This window comes from Gopherus flavomarginatus, chromosome 1 (assembly GCF_025201925.1).
Source record: "Gopherus flavomarginatus isolate rGopFla2 chromosome 1, rGopFla2.mat.asm, whole genome shotgun sequence".
NCBI classification, from domain to species: domain Eukaryota; kingdom Metazoa; phylum Chordata; order Testudines; family Testudinidae; genus Gopherus; species Gopherus flavomarginatus.
In genome coordinates this window covers 340,695,562-340,723,015 of record NC_066617.1, presented here as the reverse complement: position 1 = coordinate 340,723,015, position 27,454 = coordinate 340,695,562, and the positions used below count along the sequence as shown (strand labels likewise).

The window sequence follows — 27,454 nt, the reverse complement described above, 5'->3', positions numbered from 1 at the left end:
AATATAAATTAAGTGGGGTTTGAAAAGAACAGGTGTGATCTCTTACTGCTAAATTAACAATACTTTAGTTTTAAGAAGGCAGTCTGATCACTGTAAAGCCATCCACAGATTCCCAGGGAAGATCTGCAGGTACCTGGACTCAGTCAGCCCTGCATGGGGAAAACAGTTGATCCATAGGGTAATGTACTCCAAGACCTGGTCTAAGGCTGGGAGAATTTCAGGATGACACCCCAGAAGAGGTAAAGGCACCAAAACATAACACCTTGAGGAGGTGCACTCAGAGAAACGAGAAAAGGGGCAAAGGGACAGCTAGCCCTGAACCCATAACATTACTATTGAGTTCAGTGGAGACAGGATTTCATCCAAGTTTTCAAGGAAGGCCATCAAGGAAATCTTAAGTGCTTCAGGAATTGGTGTTGGTTAATCAGTAGTTGATACTCCTCCCTCTGAATCATTACTGAAACAATACACTACCTGATCGCTGAGGAATATTGTGCTGCTGTATGTGCCCTCTTTCAATTGGATGTAAAATCAACCACTCAATCTAAGCACTTGAGATCATTAAAGATTCCATGTCAGTGTTTATAAGACTCAAGTTATTAGCCCTAGTATTCCTGACAACTCAGTCTCAAGTAATTACAATCTGGCTACCTATATTTCTCGAAGTTTCACTTCTTGTCCAGTAATGTTTTTAAATTGTGCTCTGTAGTTGCAGTATTTCAGACCAGAGATGGCTGTGGATTAAGAAATCCCTGTGTGTATTTTATATAATCAACTTGTTAGGTAAAATCATTATTATTTTTTCACACAAAGCAGTACTAAAGAGTCATTCTCACATTAGTTGCAATTTAGCTACCAGTGTGTTCACATCAGTATGCCACTACTTGATTAAGCAGTTTCTGTCCTAAAAGTATTCTGAAATCCCTAGCTGTAGAAATCTAAAAAATGTTGAATTTGCTTCTTACATATCTCTGGTTCTGTAGAACTTCTGAAGATTGTGTTATTGTTCATTTTTGTTGTTAGACTTGCCCTCAGAAACATTATTAACATAGGCCAAAGAGCCAAGAGAGTCACCTGGGCCATGTCTGGACCACTTTTTGCCCAGATTAAACCTGAGTGCTGCTGCAACCTATGCACCAGCTCACAACACCACTCGCTTAAATTTGGAGGAGGTAGGAGCCACCTAAGAGGGAAGAGGAAGGTCAGGCAGGGGCAAATCTATTCCCCCATCCATACATTTTAGATGACACTTGCCAACTCCTGATAAAGATTTTGTTCAGATATTGAAGTTCTTCAGTCATGGAGTCCTTCATCTCTCAACTGCTAGTTCTAGGACTCTGGTTATTCTTCCTCCACCAAATCAGCCATACTACCATAATTCCTTGGAATGTTACGGGCAGATCCTCATCTGATATAAATTGTCACAGCTTGTCACAACTATAAACGAAAGAGAACAGCCGTCCTGTGTACAATACTATGAAATCTCTCCTGATCAGAGACACTAAAATCCTTTTACATGTAAAGGGTTAAGAAGCTCAGGTAACCTGGCTGACACCTGATCCAAAGGACCAATAAGGAAACAAGATACTTTCAAATCTTGAGGGGGAGGAGGCTTTTGTTTGTGTGCTCTTTGTTTTGAGGTTGTTCACTCTTGGGACTAAGAGGGAGCAGACATCAATCCATGCTCTCCAAATCTTTCTGAACCGGTCTCTCATATTTCAAACTTGTAAGTAACAGCCAGGCAAGGCTTGTTAGTTTTATCTTTGTTTTCTCAACTTGTAAACGTTCCTTTTTGCTAAGAGGATTTACCTCTGTTTGCTGTAACTTTGAACCTAATGCTAGAGGGGGTTCCTCTGGGCTCTATAAATCTGATTACCCTGTAAAGTTATTTTCCATCCTGATTTTACAGAGATGATATTTACATTTCTTTCTTTAATTAGAAACCTTCTTCTTAAGAACCTGCTTGATTTTTCCTTGTGTTAAGATCCACAAGGGGTTGGATCGGTGTTCACCAGGAACTTGGTGAAGAAGTCTCTCAAGACTATCCAGGGAAGGGAGTTAGTATTTGTGAGTGGTGGCAGCAAAACAGAGCTAAGCTGGTAATTCAACGTAGGGGTTCACATGCAGGTCCTCATATCTGCACTCTAAAGTCCAGAGTGGGGAAGGAACCTTGACACAGCTCCATTGACTTTAAATGTGTTACATTAAATGGCAACACAGAAAGTGGCCTAAATTTTCCAAAGTGATGAGAGACTTGGTGAGTTTTTGGGTGCCCAATTTGAGACACTGGTGACTTTGGAAAATGTATCCCTGTCCCCATAACAATAAGCAACAAAGTCAAGCTGGTTGACTTCTGTTCACATCACCACACTTCAACTTTACTTTTCTTAACTTCAGTTGCTTTTTAAAATCAAGATTTTACAATCAAGGTCAGAGCAAACATCAAGTACTACATCATACAAAAAAGGACAGAGATTAGATGACTAAGATTTTTGCCTCACTTCAGTGGAGAACAGAAACAAACATTTTTCATAAAATGTCTTGGGTAATTAACAAAATGATCATGCTGAGAGCAATAGGAAAAAGAAGATAAAGAGAGAAATTGCTGCAGTCAAACTTTGGCCTTTTTGAATTGGAATTGTCAGATGTTTTAGTCAGAAGTGGAACATAAATGTCTCAGGGCTGTTTTTTATTATTATTATTTTATTTAGTTCTAAGTACCTCTATGATATTTTTATTAAAGTGCTCTAGCAAATCTTGCCATCTCCCACTATCTCCCTGTAACTCTGATTTTATTGAAATCAGTTCAGTTCCACCTCATTGATGGGGTGGGCCATAATACTTTGATTTCATGCAGTGGTCTGCACCCCCTATGCACTGCACAGCAGAACTCCAAGACAATTCTATGTGCCCTAATACAAAGGGTATGTATGGAGGTGGGCAGGTAAGTTAATGACCGTGCAGATGCAATGGCAATTTCCATTTGCATAATAGGAACTGTCAGGACACAGGATTACCCTTCTGAAAATTTCACCAGCTTGTTTGTATCCATCTACATTCACTTCTTAAGAGCCTGTTCTCCTTTGTGTGTTCCCAGAATAAAACTATATCATAGCCTTTACATTATCATTCCAAAGCACTGACCTTCTCCACTTCATGTAGCTTGGAGCAAAAGGTAAGTGATTTATGAAATTTTGTGCCATAAAACATAATCTAATGAAGCTAGCAAAGAAAACCATGAAAGGCACAGGTGCCGGCTTCTTCCTTGCCCTGGGGTTGCTCAACCCTGCTCCACCCCAGGCCCTGCCCCCACTCCACCCCTTTCCCCAATTAATTCCCAACCAAGATTCAGAGCTCAAGCAGCCACTGCACTCTGTGAGCATCTCAGCCCATTTAATTGATGGACCAGAGAGAGGAAATACAGGTACAGTTACCCTGAAACTGTGGCAGGAATATCAGGAGCAAATGCTCTGAGTCTGACCCTATGGAAACCAGTGGGAACTGAGAGTGCTCAGAAACTCACAGGACTGGGCCCTAAATGCTGAACTATATGAATAATGGCGCACTGGCATAAATGAAGTAAGAAAACTTTATGAACATCCTTATCATTGAACCACAACCTCTCTGAGTTGGAGTGTCCTTTGATACCATAATGAGAAGTGGTTTTTAATGTGTATGAGGGGATATTTAATCCCTTTATTACAGAGAACACATATACAATCATCAGATGAGTGCCTTCTTTTTAGGGATTCAATATCGCAGTCGCCCTGGGATTAGGGTTATGGAGGAGACCAATCAAATTACATTTTCATTGTGTAATTTCTGTCAGAAACTCTAGCATTGCCACTGTTGGAGCTGTGCAGAACTTTAATTGCAAAGCCTGAAGCCATGCAAATTTTAGAGACAAGGACTGAGCACTCACAACTCCTGTTTTCCCAGCAGGAAGAATCAATGTTCAGGACCTGCAATATCAGACCTGTTGCCTGGTTTAGTGCTTAGATAGGGAAACAAAACTGGCAACGGGCTGGATTCCAGGCTAAGTCAGTTTGAAATAACAAATATTTTGTCAAAACTGGAAGTGAAACCATTTATTCTATTCAAACGTTCAAAAACTGAGTATGATGGATTTGTTATGTGATTCACAACAGCCACCTGAAACTTGTTAAATTATAAGGGCCAGATTTTCAAAAGCACTCGGCATTGGCCTCACTCTGTTTCCATTGACATCAGTTCCCATGCTCTTCAGTGGGAACAGAGTAGGGCTAAGGCAATGTTGAAAGTCCAACCCTAAGTCTTCTGGACCATTTGTTGACTGAGCTTACTCTCACATGATCAGAAGTGATAATCACAGCACTTGTGTCAGGGCTTTCACTGAGACAGGGATTGCTAACTAAGTTCTGTGATTCCATAATTTCCAATGCACCCCTATAAAAACAAAAACCTCAACTCAAAATATTTTCTAAATTCAAGCAAGGCCATACTGAGTCAGACCAATGGTCCATCTAACACAGCATTCTGTCTTCTGACCGTGGCCAATGCCAGATGTTTCAGAAAGAATGAACAAAACAGGGCAATCCATTGAGTGATCCATCTTCTGTCATCCGTTCCTGCTCCTGGCAGTTAGAAGTTTAGGGACACCCGGAGCATGGGCTTGTGTCCCTAACCATCTTGGGTAATATCCATTGATGGACCTACCCTCCACGAACTTACCTAATTCTTTTTTTAACACAATTATACTTTTGGCCTTCCCAGCATCTCCTGACAATGAGTTCTACAGTTGACTGTGCATTGTGTAAAAAAGTACTTCCTTATTTTTGTTTTAAACCTGCTGCCTATTAATTTCATTTGGTGACCCTGGTTCTTGTGTTATGTGAAGGGCATAAATAACTCTCCTTATTAACTTTCTCCACATCATTTGTGATTTTATAGACCTCAATCAATCCCTCCTTAGTCATCTCTCTTCTAAGATGAACGATCCCAGTCTTTTTAATCTCCTCTCATATGGAAGCTATTTCATATCCCTAATTGTTCTGTTTTTCCAGTTCCAATATATCTTTTTTTGAGAAAGGGCAACCAAAACTGCATGCAGTACTCAAGGTGTGGGTGTAACTTGGATTTATATAGAGACATGATGATATTTTCTGCTTCATTACCTTTCTTAGTGGTTCCAAACATTTGGTTAGCTTTTTTGACTTCCACTGTTTTCAGACAACTATCCTCAATGATTCCAAGATCTCTTTTCTGAGTGGTAACTGCTAATTTAGACCCCATCATTTTGTATGTATAGTTGGGATTATGTTTTCCAGTGTGCATTACTTTGCATTTATCAACACTGAATTTCATCTTCCATTTTGTTGCCCCGTCACGCATTTTTGTGAGATCCCTTTATAACTCTTCACAGTCAAATTTGGACTTAATTATCTTGAGTGATTTTGTATTGTCTGCAAACTTTACCATCTCGCTGTTTAACCCTTTTCCCAGATCACTTGTGCATATGTTGAACAGCACTGGTCCTTGTACAAATCCTTAGGAGACCCCTTATTTACCTCCCTCCCCTGTGGAAACTGACCATTTGTTCCTACCCTTTATTTCCTGATTTAACCAGTTAATGACCCATGAGAGGACCTCATCTCTTATCCCATGACTGCTTAGTTTGCTTAAGAGCCTTTGGTGAGGACCTTGTCAAAGGTTTTCTGAAAGTCCAAATACACTATATCCACTGGATCACCTTTGTCGATGTGCTTGTTGACGCCCTCAAAGAATTCTAATAGATTGGTGAAGCATGATTTTCCTTTACAAAAGCCATGTTGACTCTTCCCCAACAAATTATGTTCATCTATGTGTCTGAACATTCTCTTCTTTATTATCTTTCAACCAATTTGCCTGACACTGAAGTTAGGCTTCCTGGCCTGTAATTGCCAGGATCATCTTCTGGGTCTTTTTTTTAAAAATTGGCATCACATTAGCTATCCACCAGTCATCTGGGACAGTGGCTGTTTTAAGCAATAGGTTACATATCATCATTAGTAGTTCTACAATTTCATATCTGAGTTCCTTCAGAACTCTTGGGAGAATACCATCTGGGCCTGGTGACTTATTACTGTTTAATTTATCAATTTGTTCCAAAGCCTTCTCTAACGACACCTCAATCTGGAACAGTTCCTCAGATTTGTCACCTAAAAAGAATAGCTCAGGTGTAGCAATCTCTCTCACAGTGAAGACTGACGCAAAGAATTCATTTTGCTTCTCTGAAATGGCCTTGTCTTCACTGAGTTCTCCTTTAGTATTTCAGTCATCCAGTGGTCCCACTGATATTTTGGCAGGCTTCCTGCTTCTGATGTACTTAATTTTGTTGCTGTTGCTGTTTGTTATTGTTTATATTATGGTAGCCTCCACACTGTGTGTGCGTGTGAGCATGTATGTGTATATGATACACTTTGAAATCCTTGGGGAAGATGCCAAATATTAGATTACTACTACTTAGGCGGCCTAAGGCCTGTATACACAGAACAGTCCTAACAAAGTTTATTTTGGGTATTCCAATTATATCTAAAAGTAAGGTGATCGGGTGACCTTTAAAGAGAAATGAGGATTTGTCTGCGGTATATTTGGATATGCATAGCACAGGCAATCCCTCACACTAAAAAAACCTACAGTGCATTCATCAAAAAGAGGAAGCCCTCCATTTTCAAGGGGGCCTAATCAGCTAATTGTAATTCTGAAATACCAGCAAACTATCAGAGAGCTGTTGCACCAAATTAATCTGAGTTTAAAATCCCTGACAGGGATGAATAGAAAAATCAAGGAAGCAAGGACTAGAGCCAACTGGCAGAGAAAGATATCACTAATACCTCTTCTAGTAAACTGCTGTCTTCACAGATGGGTGATAATGTACCAGCCTGCAGCCTATGCAGAGAGCTGGTCCACCAGCCAAATACCCAGTTGTTATGTGACCCAGTCTGGTTCTGGTGAGGCAGATCAGGGATCCAGACATTGGAGGATGACAAGGGAGACACAGGAGGATAACTGTGTTGCTCCCCTGAGCTCAGTGTGTCCAGTGCCCAGTTCTGATGTGAGAGGTGAAGCACACACAAATCCTGCATCAGTGAATTCCCAAGATATCATGGCTAAAGGAGACATATGTGTGAGCTCTTTTCCTTCTTTTTGAATAACGACTCAACTGGCCTAAACAAATAATGTGTTCTGCTGTCAGAAGAGAATTGGCTCATCTATCTGGGTGATCTGGCAAGACTCCCATTGACTTTAGTACTGCTAGGATTTCACCCTGGAAGATCACAGGTACTGCTGATTGCAGGAGACACAAGATCCTTGCTGAAACATATCAGGACAGTGTGTGTAAACTTCCACTACCATTGCCTAATCTCTGCCTGTTATGTGAAAAGATTACCGTAATTTAGTTTCCAGGACAGGCAGTGGATTCTTTCATGGAGCAGTGGACTTTGTCTGGGGTTTACTCCTTGGTGTTCCCATCTGGATGTCTTGTTTTGACTCTGTGGCATGTTCTCCCGCCCCTCCCATTCCTGTTTAATTTTTTGTCCCCCATGATTTCTTGAGTTCTGACTTTTGTGACCCTTCCCTCACCTGGGCCTTCAAGTTATTAAATAGACTGGTAATTTTAAACCATCCACTATCTCACCCTCCCATTCATTTAACCATGCAAGTCCTTACTGGCACCCATCACTAATACCTGAGCACTTTCCAACAATCTCACTCCGTCTTCCTTCCCTGCTGGCAGAAGGCAGGATTAGATTTGTTTTGCTTTTAATTACTGCTGTATATAGGAGAGTAGGACTGTTGGCAAAACTAAGGGTACTATTGCAGGAATGTTTGAGCAAAGAGACAGATGTTGGGTTGTGCATTTGGTGATACAAGGTTATTACTATGTTATTTGTCAATCTTATTGTATCTGACAGTTTAGTTCATAACCACCAAAACCACATTAAAAAGAAAGTACTCCATATGTAGCAGAACCCCCACCCAGCAGGTCCATCCCACAATAATGGATTTTTTGTCTAATTTAGTGCAATTTTCTTTAGGAAAGTGACTAACAGTTCCTGTAAGAACCACGCAAGCAGGGAGCTCTATAAATTTCCCAAACAGCTTTGACAATGCACCTAAATCCTGATCTGCAGCACCCAAGCTATTCCACTAGTAAGGTTCAAGAATCTGATCCCACTCTTCATTACTTGTGCAATGAAACAGGAGCTTATTTTTGGATGTGTTCAAATATCTTTCCCTCAGTTTCCCACCAAACTGCATTCATCATCCTTTCTACTAAAAAGAATGATATAATGAAGTCATTTTGAAATGGATACAGAAAATGAACTGGGATTCAATAAGCCACCACCACATTGTTTCTCATATTTTCTTGCACAATTTCTGAATATTATTCTTCATTTAAGTACTTAAATTGTCAGTGCTTAGCAAACAATAAAATAATTATATTACTATGAGATCAAAATGCTAATCCATGCTAGAGAAAACAGAATAAAATGTAATTCTCACTAATATTTTTGTCCATATTTAATTATCATAACTTTCATTTGAACACATCCTACTATCCCAAAATCCTTTAAGCTACTGTAGAGTAGACTGCACACACACATGCACCACACATGCCCATCAGTGAACTGAAGCCATCTCTGAGGTCGCTGTCCAATGTTACACAGCACTTTGGGGCAGGTAATTAACAATGTTCTAACCCAGTAAAATTACAGCAATAGTTTAGGTAGGCAGAATGTAATTACTCAAACTTTCCCCCAGCCACGTCCCCTATGCTGAGGAACAAAGGTTATGAGGAAAGTGACAAAGCCATCATATTGACTCACCTTCACCTGGGGATTTCCATTGCACTACAGGAATTCTCCAGGTTGCCACTTATAATGGCTTTCCCCACAAAGCAGTTTGCGGAGGGTATGTGGCAAAAAATTGGTCCTTGTTATTAACACTGATAGTTCAAACATGAACTAGACTGTGTTGGCACAGTATTTCTCACCATTCCACCTTCTCCATCCAAGCTTAGCAAATTGCATATACTTACATACCAAGCTTGAGTCTTAAAAACATAATTCTTTTTATTTAGAGAATGGACTTGTTTTGTATTTCAGTAACCAGATGAAAATCTGTCTGTGAATGTACATTGTTCATAAGATTCTACAGTGCATTTAAGTAAATTCTACAAATAAATTGCTACAAGTCAGACCAGATGGATTATTAATTTTATCATAACTCAGGCTACTTGATGAATGACCTCCTATTTATCTGCATAAATTCAATTTGACAATACGTATTTACCAATAATACACCAGTGCTTAACATGCAATAACCACCTTCCTCACCAATTAGTACATACAGGACTTGACTCGCCTCCTGCAGATGCACTGGTATGCAATTTATAGTCCCCCTTACCAGCAGGAGCAACTGCATCTGAGAGCTATGCTTACACAGCACTCTCACTGGATTAAAACAGTTTCAAAAAGCATTTAAGAGGACTCTGTAGAATATTCCCCTGTGGAGGTCACTCTAGCGATTTGTTGGAACAGAGCATTTAGAGGAATTCTGGCCACTCCCTTCATCCTGGCTATAATAATTCACTTTTGGGGCTATGCTGTGTGACTCTGCTGAGGTGTGATGATACTCACTTGCAACAGGTCTCTGATTTTCTGAGGCAAAGTGGATAGTGTTGGCCTGAAATCCTTCCTCCACTGCCCCTAAAGAACCACTGAAACATGAGCCTCCATTTCAGCTTTGAGTCAAAGAAAACTTTTTAGTTTATCTATCTTATCATTTTTTGATGGCACAGTAAACACAAGACGACCAAAGACATTTACAGCCCTTGATGTAAAAGGAGAATCTGCCAACCCTCTTGAAAATATGTGACCATTTTGCTAATGCTTTTCAGAGATATTTGTAAGAGGGCATAGCATTTCAAAGCCTCTAAGCAGCAAGACTGGTACTTTCAGACACAGCTGCCATATTGCATCATACTCCCCAAAGTGATTAGTTCTAATGAAGAGTCTGAAAGATCATTTTACAGCGTATTTCAAGCAGAGTAGTTGAGAATGGAAATAAAACTGATGCCAGAGGAGTAGCTGAAACTATTATATTGCATTCAGTGAAATTACACATTTTGCTCAACATATATAGGGGTTAGAAATATGCATTGACTTTAATGTTGCCTAGATATTACTTGATTTGAAAACTGCTGAAACTGAGGAACAAGCTGTGCCTTCAATCAGTGATAAAATTCAAAACTCTTTTCTTTTTAATGTGGTATTCTGTTTGCTTTACAGCTCATCTTTTAGTGCATACTTGTTTCTCCACAGATTTACAAGAAAGTGTGTTTTTTTGCAATGCAAATTGTTTTTAAAAACTTGAATAAGCAAGATGAACACATTGGACAGACGTCTTCATTTGGCTGGGTCTACAATGAATGCTATTCAGCCTCAAATTTACATATATGTACTGACATTATCACATCAGATACCACATTTGCATCCTAACTGGGATTAGACCCCAAACCTAATTTTCAGTCCTGTTTTCCATCTGCAAGACCAGGCTGCCTGCCAACGAAATACTGTCTGCAGCCGATCTATAGATTATGTATTTATTATCCTGATTACACTGCTCTACAGCCAAAATGCTTCTGAAATAAATGTAGTCCAACTTTACTAATTCTGGGTCACTGAGAATGAAAATGATGCTTAAAATTGTTGATTGGCTCTAGTTTTCAAGATATGCTATTGGGTCAGTATATACGACCCTTGACTTGGGAATGGCGGAGGATAAGTGAGTTATAAAGGGAAGGGATCTCAATTTAAACCAGAAATGACTAAAATACATCTTTGACTGGATCTATGAATAAATCTATGACTGGGTTTGGACAGTACTTGCTTGTGAAGCAAAACAATGAATGATGCAATCTGAAGCTGGTATTGCATCATACATGATATGAATTGCATCATGTTATTCCTAGAAGTCATGGATGATGCAATCATAATGAAGCTTACATGACTCTGCTGAACAAATTGCCCTATATCAGCTCTAGAAATCATACAGTGTCTGTGCTCTCTTATTTATCAGTGTTTGATTTTGCAAAGGGACACATTTCTGTTTAGCCAAAGTGAGCAGAGATGCCTCGTACTTGTGTGAACAGTGCAGATAACTTCTGCTATGTTTGTGGTGAAGTGACTTTTGCATCACAAAAGCACAGTATAACTACTATGGTTAAGAAAGCCTATCACCTTTCTTTTGGCTGCAAAATTGGAGATCAGGACAAGAGGTGGGCCCCACATATATTCTGCAACACTTGTGCAACAAATCTTCGCCAGTGGTTGAACAGGAAAAGGAAATCTATGCCTTTTGCAGTGCCAATGATTTGGAGAGAGCCAACAGATCACACCAGCAATTGTTACTTCTGCATGGTGCCTCCAGTTGGGAAAAGTGTGTCAAAGAAGAAAAAGTGGACTGTGCATTATCCAAACATTCCATCAGCTATACGCCCAGTACCCCACGGAGAAGGACTGCCGGTTCCTGATGCACCAGAATCATTCTCACTTGAGTCAGATGAGGAAGAGGAAGAGGGTGAAACTTCTGGTCCTGAACCATCAATGTCACAGGACCCACATTTCCTCCCATCCTCCTCTTCTGAACCACACCTCATAACACAAGGTGAACTGAATGACCTTGTCAGGGGTTTGGAGCTACCCAAGAGTAAGGCAGAGCTGTTGGGCTCCAGACTACAGCAGTGGAATCTCCTGGCAGGCTATCAGGGCAAATGGAGCCCATCAATGCTTGCAGACTATTACTGGACAGTGACAAGAGATGCTCCATTTAATGAATACAAGAGACAAGCCAAGAAGCGCCGAGTAGACACTGAATAGGACTAAACTATGTACATAATAGTTTTTTGCCTTTTGTTTCATAATACATTTTATTTATATAACCCTTCTGCTGATTTTTAAAGTGTTACATAAACAGGACAGGTGAAATATTATCATGTAAAGCAACCATAAACACATGAAAAGACCTAGGTTTACAATTTATGATTAAAACTCTACTATCTACACAATATACATAGACATAAAATGTAAAAACTTAAATATCTTAGAAACAGTAGCCAGTTGTTTTAATTGTCATATTTGAATTCAGCACATCAAAATACATAATAAATATCACATTTTATCTCTGAAGCAGACGACTTCTCAAAAATTGTAGACCAGTGTTACTTTAGAATTCCAAGTTTGAGGGCTGACTAGTTCCTGCACCAAGATCAGGCCCAGTATTATTAAAATTACTATATAGTTGTGAACCCCAATGTGCAGGGTTGCAACACTCACACTAAAGGAACTCTCCTATATTTACAATAATGTATTAATACATTAGCAAAGTCACAAACACGCCAGCTCATTAAGGGAGATGGAGATAATACAAAATGTACCTTTGAAATCCATATACCCACATCATCCCGTGCAGAACAACCTGAAATGTTAGCCATTATCTTCCTCATCACCATCACCTTCCTCCTCATCACCAATGGCCCTCATTCTCGCACCTCCCAAGAGCTACATCGTTGTCTGCTACTGCCCACAGGCTAGAATACAACTTTAATATATTACATTGTCGCCACTAAGTCTAATGCATATTCAGTAGGGGTTTCTCCCCTCTTCCTTATTTGTATTTCTTCACTCTACTAATGTCGGAGTGTCCTTCTCCTAGAGGCTAGTATATCAATGATCTCAGTTTATTATCATATACAATTCTTTGGCATGGCACTCCTGTAGTCAGTCATCTGAGGATACTAGCTTATGTTCCTGTGGCTGACTGGTGTCATTATAGACAAACTTCAAAATTCACCCTTCCACACTCTATTCAGCTCCCCAAAACTTGGGGGTTTCCCTCAGGATGTTTATCTGTTACAAAGTTCATAGGACTCAAGCTTTATGTTAGCTGCTGAAACTAATGTCTTACAGGATACAGGCCTATAGGTTCCTGGCATTACTGTTGAATATAATAAAGGCAGAATATAATGAAGGCAAGGCAATGAATATAATGAAGGCAAGCTATCCCTATGGCAGGGGTTCCCAAACTTGGTTGGCGGCTTGTTCAGGATAAGCCCCTGGCAGGCCACGAGATGCTTTGTTTACCTGACCGTCCGTAGGTTCAGCCGCTCGCAGTGGCCACAGTTCGCTGTTCCTGGCCAATGGGAGCTGCGGGAAGTGGCATTGGCCAGGCCACCACTTCCCGCAGTTTCCATTGGCTGGGAACGGTGAACCGCGGTCACTGGAAGCTATTAGCAGCCGTACCTGCGGAAGCTCAGGTAAACAAAGCATCTTGCGACCCACCAGGGGCTTACCCTGAACAAGCCACAAACCAAGTTTGGGAACCCCTACCCTATGGTAGGGCACCAGAGGAACAATTAGCCAAACATTTGTACTTCAGCAGACTTTAAAATACATGTAGGTCACTATATATCTTTTGATTTTTTAAAGGGACAGAATGACTCCAGAGGAAGAGAGTCTACTCATCTATCATTCAAAAAATATAACCATGTAACAGAACACCAAATTCAAAAGGCCTTCTTATCTACATATTTTTGGAGATAGTCTGAAGTGTGTTGTTTCCCACCAAAAAGTTTGGAGATTGTTCTAAACTTAAAGAGAAGTGGATATTTCAGGCTGAAACCAGAGCTCAAATATGGGGTATTGTGCCATGCAGACTACTCCTGCTACTAGTTTAAAAAAAAAAAAAGATTCTGAAAATTGCAGCATGCTATCCCTTTTTGATTTCAGTACTAATGCTGTCTGAGACACGGCAGGCAACTGCTAGTGGAACAGAAGGTATTCTGAGGAGGAACAAAAGGATAATTCTCTACAGTCTTCCGCTGCTTTATTGTGTCTCAGTTCCAGCGTGGTTACAGTGCTGCTACAAGCGAACAGTGTGGTTAAGTGCACAACTGTTTCCCTACTCCTGGAGAGCAATGCTCTCCTGAGTAACTTGCTGGTTAGGAACTTTGCTACTGCTCTCATGCAATTATTATCCAGTGGAGCTAGAACCTCAGGGTGGGAATTTCGAAAGCACTAAGATCAGAGGGAGTTGGATGCCTAGCTCCTTTAGGCACTTATAGAAATACCTCACTAAACTTTACACAATAGCCTTTTAGCTATCAAACTTTTCACCTTTTCCCCCCTCAGCAGTAGCAGGGACAACAATATTTGGATATAATCTCACCTCACTTTCTCATTCTGTTTATCCTTTCACAAGGGCTCTCACTTTCTATAGGCAGTGACTGATCAACTCTATAGTTCCAAGTATTGATCTGTCTTCATTCACTTATTTCATTCTGTAGCGTTATTTCCCTTTTGTTGAAATTCCTTCCTTCTCTGCCCTATGCATAAGCTAAGATTCCATAAAAATATTTGATCTGACTCACAAGAAAGGTAGTAGCTGCCTCTGACGTGGTAAAGCCATTCACAAGACAGATGCTGTACGTAGGATTCTCAGTATTATCATAAAATACATTGTGGCAGATACAAAGCATCACCTATATTTCCTTTGCTACCTAATAGTACTGAAGCTCAAGTTTAGCCTCAAATCCACCAGTAGGTCTGGCATGTGATGCTTCTTCTAGACATAGCACTAGCTCTGATGCTGAACTAGTGTGTGCCCGTTTAATATTTTCAGTTATTTTACAATTCATATGTACTTTCCTAATAAAGCATAATAGGCCTAATTAAGCCCAAATTTAAGCAGGCATAATCCCCTGAAGGCAATGCAGCTGCATCCATTTATGCTGACACTGAATTTGGCCCAATATGTCAAAACTCAAAAAATGTATCAGATTTACAGGACTTTATAAAAATATGTCATTACCAAGGTGCCACCACTAAAGTCTTTGACATGCCCCCAAAATAAACTTGTTTTGTACTTTAATAAACATTATCTGTGAATAAAGGTTGTCAAGCAATCTGATTCAAAGCAAATCTGATCGATATTAGGAGTTTGTTCCCAGAAAATACAAACTCCTTTGTATGTATAAACCAAGTTTGCATCAGCAGCCGCACCATTTATCTAGCCCTGTTATGGAATAAGGGAAGGTAAAGGATCAGAGTGAATACATTATTTTAAACAGGAATGTCTCTTTCTGTTAAGCAAAGAATAAGACACTATTAAAGATACTATATACTAAGGCCCCTGATCCTGCAAACATGTACATGTATACTTAACTTTACAACCATGTGTCGATTCATTAATTCAAAGTGTTTTAATGTGGTGTTTGGGGCCTTAAATTGTAAACACAATGAACAGTTTTCTTTAAACAGTTATTTTAGAAGTCTGTAAACAGTCCAAACATTAGAGAACCTTGAAATTTACAACGCATATTCTCAAAGCAATACAAACTCTGTAAAGAGGCTTGACGTGCACAGAATGATTACTAGAGGAAAACTTTTCCTTCACACGTTCAAAGTGCTAATCATGTTACACAGGTTATGCCATTAATTGTGTTATTCTACAGTTATGGTGAGAAGAGAGTTTTCTCAATTCTTACTCAGGCACAGCTTCTATGGACTACAGTGATAGCTTTTCTTCAGTAAAGAATGAGAAATAATGGAAAAGTAGGATTGGAAGGGGCTCGAGAGATCATCTAGTCCAGTCCCCTGCACTCAAGTCAGGACTATGTAACAACTAGACCATCTCTGACAGGTGTTTGTCTAACCTGTTGTTAAAAACCTCCAGTGAAAGAGATTCAACAACATCCCTAAGCAATTTGTTCCAGTGCTTAATGACTAAGACCTTACCCAGGACTACAGTAGAACTGCTAAATCCCAGTTGAGTGCCCTAAACACTGGGCTATATAGTCAATTGATCAGTCTCCACCTCCCAATTTTTAGTTATTATACAAAGTGCAACAGCTCCAATAGGAGAGATTGTGTTCTGATGGGGAATAAAGACAAATTTCAAGACCTTGAAACTTTTCACAGAATGGAATTCTTGCTTTCCAGCCAGCCCCTCTTACATAAGTTTGTTTATTGAATTTAGTACAAGTTACAGATGCTCCATATCACTAAGAAACAGGCCCTCAGTGTACATTTTTACCGCTGAAATAAGTGAATTATTACCAGTAATGTACTGATCAAGATTAATGATGACATTATTAGAGTAAGTACCAGTTTTACTTCAATCACACTGTCGTCATTGTAGTCTGAAATACCCATAAAAAGAGTACCATGTCTTCATTTAAGACATTGTGTCCACTTTCGTTCCACAGCTCAAGCCATTTCTCCCTGCGCAATGCAATTGAGATGAAGGTAACTTAGATTTATATCTTTAATTCAGGTGTTAAGGAGAGCCTGGAATGAAATAAATTATTGCCTTTCTTCTTTTAATCACCAACAACCATGCTGACAACTTCACACACTTGTATGTTAGTAATCCAAAAGTGAATCTCATGAATAAATGAATATAGTTAGATACCCTGACTCTATTCCACAACAATCACAGCCCTTATCCTATCTGATCCTGAGGGATAGACAATTCAGAAAACATATTTTCCTAGGGCCCAATCCCGTGAGGTGTTTAAAGACTGCCACTCTCACAGAAGTCAATGGGGAATACCACTTGAGAGGCACTTAGTTTGTAGGACTGAATCTCTAAATTGTTGTTATAAAATGCTGCAGCTACCTCTTCAGCTGCTGACTTAGTATTTTCTAGTTTATATTTTATATACATCACTATTGGAAGATGAAAAAAAAAGTCATACTGTCTCTTGAGATAAGCATACAGTGTCAGGTAATTTATGTACACAGTATAATTAAAGGTACAACTGGAATTCATCTGATAAAAATTGAGAAAAATAGTAAACTGAAGAAATATTTTGTTTTACAAACTTACCAACAGGAATTACTGTTACATAGTTTACACACACACACACACACACACACACACACACACACACACACAGTAACAAATAGCACTCTCTGTATTCTATATATTTAACAAGAATATACCTTTGTCATCTGGCTCTACTTACCTTGTTAAATACAAATATAAAGAAACTGCCAATAATGAACAGATGAACACAGAGCTCTTGATCCTGCCAAGACTTACTCAGAGGAGTTACTTTATGCACTGTGAGTAGTCCCAGTGACTCCAGAAAGGCTACTCACTCTGTAAGGCTACACATGTGCTTATGTTTTCGGAGGATTGGAGCCTTAACTAGTAATCTAGCTAATTTAAAGCATACTAGTATCAGAGGGGTAGCCGTGTTAGTCTGGATCTGTAAAAGCAGCAAAGAATCCTGTGGCACCTTATAGACTAACAGATGTTTTGGAGCATGAGCTTTTGTGGGTGAACACCCACTTCGTCAGATGCATGTAGTGGAAATGTCCAGGGGCCCCTGGACATTTCCACTACATGCATCTGACGAAGTGGGTATTCACCCACGAAAGCTCATGCTCCAAAACGTCTGTTAGTCTATAAGTTGCCACAGGATTCTTTGCTGCTTTTAAAGCATACAAGTAACTGTCCCCCACTAGCTCCAGTGACATCCCAGCTTTCTTGTCAATTTCACAGCTCTAGCATGGAGCCATGAAATTGACAAGGACAGCCAACATCGGATGTAAATAACGCAGCACCTATACAAACTGTGTTGCCCTAACTACACCAACATAAGCCCTACGCTTCTCATGGAGGTGGAGTTATTATGTCAGTGTAGTAGGGCATTTACGTGGGCAGGAGCAAGACTGCAGTGTGTACACTGACATAATTAGATCAATGTAAGCTGCCTTCTGTCAACCTAATTCTGTAGTGTAGACCAAGCCTAGCTTACAGTTTGTTTGGAAATGCAACTTACTCTGACCATCTTTCTGCACTATATGACAAGTGCTCAATTTTATCTCAGATTTATGTATTTATTTACTTACTTGCGTAGAGCCTCTGGTGAGGGAGGGGAGTAACAAAAGAAGTGGCAGGAATCTTCCCACAGGTCAAATACAAAAGTGGGTAACATATACTCTGTAACACAGCACCTTTAACTTATCCTTATTCAAATATTGTGCTGTACTGCTCTGCATTACAACCCTAGTCAAAAAGTTTGTAAGTCCTTTTTGTATGTGCACCTTATAGTAAGGTTTTTCTCCCAATTACCGTTTGACAAAAATGTCCTTAATAATTGGCTATACCAAGAAACACAGTATGAGAGAGATTAGTAGCTTTAGGTTAAAACATTTTACTTTAGCATAATAGTTAATGCTAGTTTCTTAAAACTATCTAATTCAGTATCACAAACTATTATACTTTCTCCTAGACCTTCACATTAGCTTAGACACAAATTGAGACTTCCATCATATTATTTACCAGAATAGCACCATAAAAGTTGGCTATTATGTGATTCACTGAGGGCAGGAAAAAGTATTTTAAATATTCATCTTTAGATACACTTTATATTAGTATAAATATCTAATCCCATTGTTCTCTGATAGTTTTTCTGACTATTATTCCCTTTCTACACCAGGCTGGTTGATAAATATTATCTAGGCAATGTACCATATGTTAGAGGAGATTGATAACCAGAGGAATCAGTTAAGTAGTAGGATACATGATGGAGTATGCCAGTATGAAAGAAAGTTTGTCTTGTAATCAACTGAAATTATAGATTCCTGTCATGTCACATAATATAATAATTTTCCCACTCTCTGTGTTGCCTCTTCCGTCAGAAACACTAACAAGTGATAACTATACCAGTCACATTGATATTACATAACTAGAGATGTTGTGTAGGCAATGGATGTATTGCCCTAATTATTTTTAAAAAATATTCCTGGAATCTTAGTACTGTAAAAAGCAGAAAAAAGGAAGTATAATCTGTTTACACCTTGCTAATTTAAAAATGATAATAATTCAGTGGCACTCTGAAAATCAAATTGCCAAGCCTGTATGATTTGGACTGTATGTACCAATGGAGAAGATTGTGGCTTAATTAATTAGAATGTAATGAGCACCCAATAAGGACCACTGACCATAGAAGTTACTATGGCCATAGAAAACCCATTGCAGGGTGTTAATTTTAAATAGACCAGCCAGTGCAGTCCATAACATGCTCCATATTTAGTTAAATCTATCCTATTCAGTTAGGACTTTATCTCAGTGCCATTATAGCAGGGTATATATTACTTTCCATGTCTTTGGTTCTGTCTATTCCAATTAACTCATATTCAATTACTTTTTTTTCTCTTTTTTTTTTTTAATTTTTTTAAATTACAATATACAATTCTACTGCAGGAAAGGTGACCAAATTGTTCAAGTCCCAATCTAATCTCCATTTCACCAGTTACATGATGTTTTGTTGCAATAAATGTTAGTAGCAACAAAAACAAAGAAACAAACAAAAAAAAAACCCACAAACCACAGCTGACATACGTTTTTTCTAGAGATAAAACATGAGACAAATAAAACTAAAAAAATCTCCATTAGCAAACGGTAATATGAAAATGAATGGCATATTTGTGCATTTGCTTTCAGAGGGCAAACTGAAGCAAATCCTGGTTGAAAGGCCACAGTTCCTAAGCCTTGAAAAAGTGTAACTTTCATTTCTAAACTCAGATAAAGATTGCGAGTATTTCCTGCTAAGGTGGCAGCTGCAGAGTCAGACTTATAGCCCCCCTCTCCCAAGCATTTGTGAGCAGCCAACCATTCCCCACCTAGAACGATCAGACGTTGCCTGTTGACATCAGGGCGCTGCTGCTTGCGGGAGGGGAAGGACAGAACCCACTCAGGTAGCGCTGGAGAGCTGGACCGGATCTTTTACAAGCCTGTTTGTTTTTGTAACCCGGCCGCTTATTTCCTATTATCCCTCATTAGCCCAACGCCTGCTCTTCGCGATGCAAACACAGAGCTCAACTACCAACTCGCGTGTTTGTTTTGTGAGCGGTCCCAGCGACAGGGGGGACGCAGACAGGCCGTGCGCTTGCGGGGCTGTAGGCTCTCCCAGCCGGCGCGCCCCACACCCAGACCCCGCGCATCCCAGGCGGGCTTCGCAGCGCCACCGCGCCCGAGCGGGGCGCACCTGAGGCCGGGGAGGGACCCCCGCTGCCCGCCGCCTGCGTGCCAGTCTGCAGAGGCTCCATCAGTCTCCCCGCCCTCCACGCGCACCGGCCCCTCGCTGCGGTGGGGCAGGGGCCACCTCTGCCCTCTCTGGGGCACGGCTGGAAACTCCTGCTGGCTGCCGCCCGCCCGGCTCCCAGCCCACCCTGGGGCCAGCCAGGGATGCTGCAGCCCGCCCCGCAGCCCCGCTCTGCCCCAGAGCTCCCCCCGGGCCGGCCGCACCCCGCCGGAGCCGCGTTCCCGCGCAGGACTCACTCACACGGGGTAGTAGGCGTAGGGCGGCAGCGGGTTCTCCTCGCACAGCCCCGAGGCCAGCAGCAGATGGTCCTGGCTCTCGGTCCTGCGGCCCGGCCTGGCCGGGGAGCTGCCTGGCCGCGGCACGTAGGGCTGGCCGCGGCTCATGCTGTTCCCGGGGGTCTCTGAGCTTCGCGCCGCAGCTTGGAGGGGCCGGGGAGCCGCAGACACCCGGGCGCCCCCACAGGCAGCGCCGGCTCTTCCAGCCTCACCCTCCCCGTCAGCGGTGCGTCCCGCGCCCGGCTGCCGCTGCTCCGCTGCCTTGGGGCGGCCAGGCTGGGGCACCGGGCTCCTTCAGGGCCGCTCCCGGGCCGCCATGGAGCCGGCAGAAGAAACGCTCGGGCTGCCCGGCGTCTCCAGCCCGCTGCAGGAGGGCAGCAGCGGCCCGGGCTCCCTCCACGCCCACAGCCAGGCGCGGGTCCAGCAGCCAGCACCGCGGCCGCCAGCAGCTCCCAGCCACACTGGCTGAGAGGAGCGAGCGAGCGGAGTTACTATGTCAGTCGGCAACATCCTCCTCCCACTGCCCGGCGTTTGGAGCGATCGGACGTGAGTAAAAGTTTGCATAGCCCCATCCTGAGCTGTGTCCTCCTCTGAGCTGCAAGAGACCCGCTCCCAACGAGCAAGTGCCCCGCGTAAGCGGAGCTGGGACGTCTGGAAATGCACATCAGCCTCCCACTATAAACTGCCTGCTCCCTAGGTCTAGACGCTATAGTCCCAGGCTGGGAGTGGAGCCCGCCCTTCTCCCTGGGTGATTTGCCCATAAAATTAATATTCTGCTATGGGCAGTGCCCAGGAATTTAAATTGACTACTTATTGTGCCATATCAACACATGCCCATACATCACATGCACAGTCATAAACAGCAGTATGTGCCCCATTTCAACGAAAATCTATGTGCCATGGAGCCATCTGAATAAAGGTATCCATGAGTACTTGGCTGCGGGGTGAGGGGCTATGGCAGAGCTCCTCCTGCCCTGGGGCTGGGTTGGAGAGAGCCAGCTCCCTTCTAGGCTCAGGGGCACTGGCAGGGACCTTTTGCTCTCTCTCCCTACCAGGGTCCCAGGGCCAGAGCAGCTCACTCTCCCCTGCCCCCCTGGCTGGAGGAGTTCTGTGACCCCACCACAGCTAAGTACTTGTGGCTACTAATGTGTATAATATGTGTATGTTTAATATGTTCCTCCAAAAGCAATCAATTTAAATTCCTAGGCCCTAGGCGGGAGGCGCTCGGTCTCCTTGCCCTGGCCCAGAGGAGCTCTGTGACCCTGCCACAGCCCCAGGGGCAAAGGAGCTCACTTTCCTCCCTGGGGCCCAGGTGCTAGAGAAGTTCTGTGACCTCCCCAGTTATTGGGGAGGACCAGTACCCTGGCTTGCCTCCACCCCCCCCCCCCCCCCGCACACCTGTATGCTGTACTAACTACACTGCCTTCAGGCAGTAGCATTGGAGTTCCTGTGAGGCGCTCTACCTCTTTGAGAATTTCATAAATAAGTCACCAAGGTCAATTATTTAGTGCCAGTCTGTAAACTGGCAAACAACCCCCCATGGTCACAGACATAAATGTGAAGAACTGGATAAAGGAACAAGGATCATTAATATGCCTTTTAAAAATAAAATTGAAAAATTAACTTAGTTAATTGTTTAAAAAAAATAAAAACTACATTCACACTCCCTTGTAAAATAATTATATATATATATATATATAGGCTGTCAAGCAGTTAAAAAATTAACCATGCAATTAATCATGCTGTTAAACAACAATAGAATACCATTTATTTAAATATTTTTGGATGTTTTTTACATTTTCAAATATATTTATTTAAATTACAACACAGAATACAAAGTGTACATTGTTCACTTTATATTTATTTTATTACAAATATTTGCACTGTAAAAAACAAAAGAAATGTATTAGATGAATTGAAAAATACTAATTACTGTAGTGCAATCTCTTTATCATGAAAGTTGAATTTACAAATATAGAATTATGTACAGAAAACCTGCATTCAAAAATAAAACAATGTAAAACTTTAGAGCCTACAAGTCCACTCAGTCCTACTTCTTGTTCAGCCAATCACTCAGACAATATGTTTGTTTACATTTACAGGAGATAACGCTGCCTGCTTCTTGTTTACAATGTCACCTGAAAATGAGACCAGGCCTTTGCATGGCACTGTTGTAGCTGGCATTGCAAGATATTTATGTGCCAGATGCACTAAAGATTCATATGTCCCGTGATGCTTCAGCTACCATTCCAGAGGACATGCATCCATGCTGATGACAGGTTCTGCTCAATAAAAATCCAAAGCAGCGCAGATCAACCTTTGGATGGACCTTTGGTCTGACCCAGTATGGCCATTCTTATGTTCTTATGCTCATTTTCATCATCTGAGTTAGATGTCACCAGCAAACAGTTGATTTTCTTTGTTTGTGGTTTGGGTTCTGTAGTTTCCGCATCAGAGTGCTGCTCTTCTAAGACTTCTGAAAGTGTGCTCCACACCTCATCACTCTCAGATTTTAGAAGGCACTTCAGATTCTTAAATCTTGGGTTGAGTGCTGTAGCTAACTTTAGAAATTTCACATTGGTATCTGCTTTGCATTTTGTCAGATTTGCAGTGAAAGTGTTCTTAAAATGAACAAGATGTGCTGGGTCATCATCCGAGACTGCTATAACATGAAATATACCTGCATTCTGCCATAAAGCAGAGCAGGAGACATACAATTCTCTCCCAAGGAGTTCAGTCATAAAATTAATTAAAGCATTATTTTTTTTAATGATGGCCGAAGCATGAAGAGGCATATTAATCTTTAGTGCGTCTGGCACGTAAATATCTTCCAATGCCTGCTACAACAGTGTCATGCGAACAGCAGCGGTTCCAGGCACCAGCACTCCAAATGCATGCCTGGGGCGGCAAGCCATGGGGAGCGCCCTGCCGGTCCCTGAGAGGGCGGCAGTCAGGCAGTCTTTGGCAGTGCCCCTGCCGGAGGTCCATCGGTCCTGCAGATTTGGCGGCAATTCGGCGGCAGGTAAGCTGAAGCTGTGGGACCGGCGGACCTCCTGCAGGCAAGCCGCCGAATCTGCGGGACCAGGGACTTCCTGCAGGCAAGCCGCCGAAGGCAGCCTGACTGCCATGCTTGGGGCGGCAAAAAAGCTAGAGCCGCCCCTGCATGCAAGTGCCTGTTGTCACTTTCAGCTGACATTGTAATTAAGAAGTGGGCTGCAGTATCTCCGATAAATGTGAACAAATTTGTATCTCTTAGTGGTTGACTGAACAAGAAGTAGGACTGAGTGGACTTGTAGGCGCTAAAGTTTTACATTGTTATGTTGGAGTGCAGTTATGTAAAAAACAAATTCTATATTTGTAAGTTACACTTTCACGATAAAGAAATTGCACTACAGTACTTGTATAAGGTGAATTGAAAAATACTATTTATTTTCAGAGTAGCAGCTGTGTTAGTCTGTATCCGCAAAAAGAACAGGAGTACTTGTGGCATTTTAGAGACTAACAAATTTATTTATTTTGTTTGTCATTTTTACACTGCAAATATTTATAATAAAAATATTATAAAGTGAGCACAGTATACTTTGTATTCTGTAATTGAAATCAATATATTTGAAAATTTAGAAAAACATCCAAAATATTTAACAAATTTCAGTTGGTATTCCATTGTTTAACAATGCAATTAATCACAATACTTTTTTAAAATTAATATATAGGTCAGAAGCTGAACACACATGTAACTACAATAAACAGACCCATGGGACCTGCATTATGCAAAAAAAAAAAAAAAACCACACTTCAGTCTAGAAATAGATTTTAGTTTCAAACATTTACATCAACCACAAGTTAAGATTATCTAAAAAATATGCTAAAATTCTTCTCATATTAGCATTATGCACATGCATAAATGTTTGTAGGTCATTGTCTAGCATCCATTCCTGATCCCTTTGAAATCATTACCACAATTAGTTCCACTGTCTTACATGAGAGACAAAGCAAACTCTTACTCTTTTACCTAGAAATGCAGTACTGATACACATTCTCCTACAAACTCTGTTGTTCATTTGTTTCACCACAAGATATTTTTCCATTCCTTTAATTTAACATTCCTGACACTGGGGGGAAAAAATGGTACTGTAATTATGTATATGCTGCATGGCACTGTAGTTTAGCAAAATGATTGTAGTAATTTAATTTAAGATGCAAAATACAGCACATTTAGCAAGACCCAGTCACAATATATTTCTATTCCATTTTCATGAGGACACTAACACAATCCTTGTGATTCACTTACTTTCAATGCCAACTCTGCTCACATATCTACACCAGCGACACCATCACAGGACCTAACCAGATCAGCCACACCATCACCGGTTCATTCACCTGCACCTCCACCAATGTAATATACGCCATCATATGCCAGCAATGCCCCTCTGCTATGTACATCGGCCAAACTGGACAGTCTTTACGGAAAGGAATAAATGGACACAAATCAGATATTAGGAATGGCAATATACAAAAACCTGTAGGAGAACACTTCAACCTCCCTGGCCACACTATAGCAGACCTTAAGGTGGCCATTCTGCAGCAAAAAAACTTCAGGACCAGACTTCAAAGAGAAACTGCTGAGCTTCAGTTCATCTGCAAATTTGACACCATAAGCTCAGGATTAAAAAAAGACTGTGAATGGCTTGCCAACTACAAAACCAGTTTCTCCTCCCTTGGTTTTCACACCTCAACTGCTAGAACAGGGCCTCATCCTCCCTGATTGAACTAACCTCATTATCTCTAGCTTGCTTGCATATATATACCTGCCCCTGGAAATTTCCACTACATGCATCTGACAAAGTGGGTATTCACCCACGAAAACTCATGCTCCAAAACGTCTGTTAGTCTATAAGGTGCCACAGGATTCTTTGCTGCTTTTACTTTACTGCAGTAGTTTGTACATTTAAATTAATCCCAAAGTATCCTGCAAAATCCTGCAGCATACTTAAGAAACAGTACACTCTAATTTACAGCTCCTTTCAAGTGTACTTGAAGTTATACTGGGTGTATCTTTTAGAAGGGAAAATTCATAACCAGGTTTGATAATTTGTGAATCTAGAGTATAAAATTAGTATTTTCTAATAAAATCCCCCCTCACCTCCCTCCCGCAATCACAAAATCAACACTATATCAGCATTTCTTATCCGGAAAATGTGATTAGTAGCTTAATGTCTCTTTCTATAATAATACTGTGTTGTATAACTTTTTTATGTCCTGGATATTCACCTTTACCTCTCTTGGTTACATTCTGAAAAATAGACCTCTTTATTAAGTGCATGAAGTCTTTACAATTACTCCCAAAATGAAGACAGGATGCAGCTGCCCTGGTTTCTAACTACTAGGTACTTATACGCGTCTCATTGCTGTAGTATTTGACATCTGAGCCATTGAGACTGGCCTTCTCCCAGCTGCTGAACTGTGAGAGACGAAAGTAGATATAGAACCTGCTCCAAAGTTCATTGACGTCAATGGTAGTACTTCAGTGAATTTAAATAGGCTTTGGATCAGGCACTAAGAAAACTGCTCCTGTGGTTGCCTAGGCAAAGGCTCTGAGACCACTCTGCCTCCCTCTTTCCCCAGCTGTGGATTGCTGCAGAAGGAAGAGTACAGCAACTGCTCCTGAGAGAACATAACATATATTGCCACTATATAAATCCATGGTACACCCTCACCTTGAATACTGCATGCAACTCTGGTCACCCCATCTCAAAAAAGGTATTAGAATTGAAAAAGGTACAAAGAAGGGCAACAAAAATTATTAAGGGTATGGAACAGTTTCCATATGAGGAGAAATTAAAAAGACTGAGACTGTTCAGCTTGGAAAGGAAACACTAAGAAGGAATATGATAGAGGTCTATAAAATTGTGACTGGTGTGGAGAAAGTGAATAAGGACGTGTTATTCACTCATTCACATAACACAAGAAGCTGGGGTCACCCAATTAAATTAATAGGCAGCAGGTTTTAAACAAACATAAGGAAGTACTTTGTCACACACACTGCACATTGAACACGTGGAACTCGTTGCCAGGTGATGTTGTGAAGGCCAAAACTAAAAGAGAGTTAAAAAAGAACTAGATAAGTTCATGAAGGATAGGTCCATCAACGACTATTAGCCAAGATGGTCAGGGATGCAACCTCCTGCTCTGAGTGTCCCTAGCCTCTGTTTGCCAGAAGCTGGGAGTGGATGACAGGGGACGGATCACTCAGCGATTGCCTGTTCTGTTCATTCCCTCTGATGCACCTGCTATTGATCATTGTCAGAAGACAGGATATTGGGCTAGATGAACCATTTGTCTGGCCCAGTATGGCCGTTCTTATGCTGAGCCTCTAAATCTGCACACCTATATGAAGGCCTCACTTGCAAAGAGGGGAGAATAAGGAAATAGCTTCCTGGCTCTACCACTATTACTACTACTGCTTCTGGAGCTAATGAGTATCTTGGCTGATTGTTAAACCTTTTCCTTTTTATTCCTCTTCTCCGCTACCTTCCCTGCCCCCACCCTGCATCTGCTACTTTTTTTAACCCTTCTGCCATGTGTTGATGGCAGCAAAAAACAGCCAGGCTCTGTGTTATAGGAGTTCCATTAAAGACTTAACTTATGCCAGCTTGAGCATTAATTACTGCACAAGTAATAGCTATGTAAATTAATTTAATTTATGTATTACTTGTGCATAAACAAATACAGTAATTAAACATACCAACATAAAACCCACATATAGATACACATAGATATAGGCATGGACATGCATCCACATATTTTCCTAAGGGTACGTCTATACTGCCCGCCGGATCGGCGGGTAGTGTTTGATGTATCAGGGATCAATTTATCATGTCTCGTCTGAACACGATAAATTGATCCGCTAATCGATGCCCGCACTCCACCTTGGCAGGAGGAGTAAGCGCAGTCGACGGGGGCACCACAGCAGTAGACTCACTGCCATGAGGACAGCCAGGTAAGTCGAAATAAGATACTTCAACTTCAGCTGCACAAA

At 41.2% G+C, this 27,454-nt stretch overlaps 1 protein-coding gene across 7 annotated transcripts in view; it reads right to left on the bottom strand.

Annotated features, from left to right (window-relative positions):
* The window catches only part of TRPC6 (transient receptor potential cation channel subfamily C member 6), a 160,028-nt gene extending 139,291 nt beyond the window's left edge, over nucleotides 1-20,737 (bottom strand). For 6 of the 7 annotated variants that reach the window (XM_050940800.1, XM_050940810.1, XM_050940830.1 and 3 more), the window contains exon 1: nucleotides 20,381-20,737. In XM_050940800.1, the coding sequence (XP_050796757.1) occupies nucleotides 20,381-20,523 (143 nt within the window). In that variant the 5' untranslated portion in view covers nucleotides 20,524-20,737. The remainder of the gene's footprint in view (nucleotides 1-20,380) is intronic. The other variant, XM_050940851.1, reaches the window with a different exon arrangement.
* Between the last annotated feature and the right edge of the window lie 6,717 nt (nucleotides 20,738-27,454).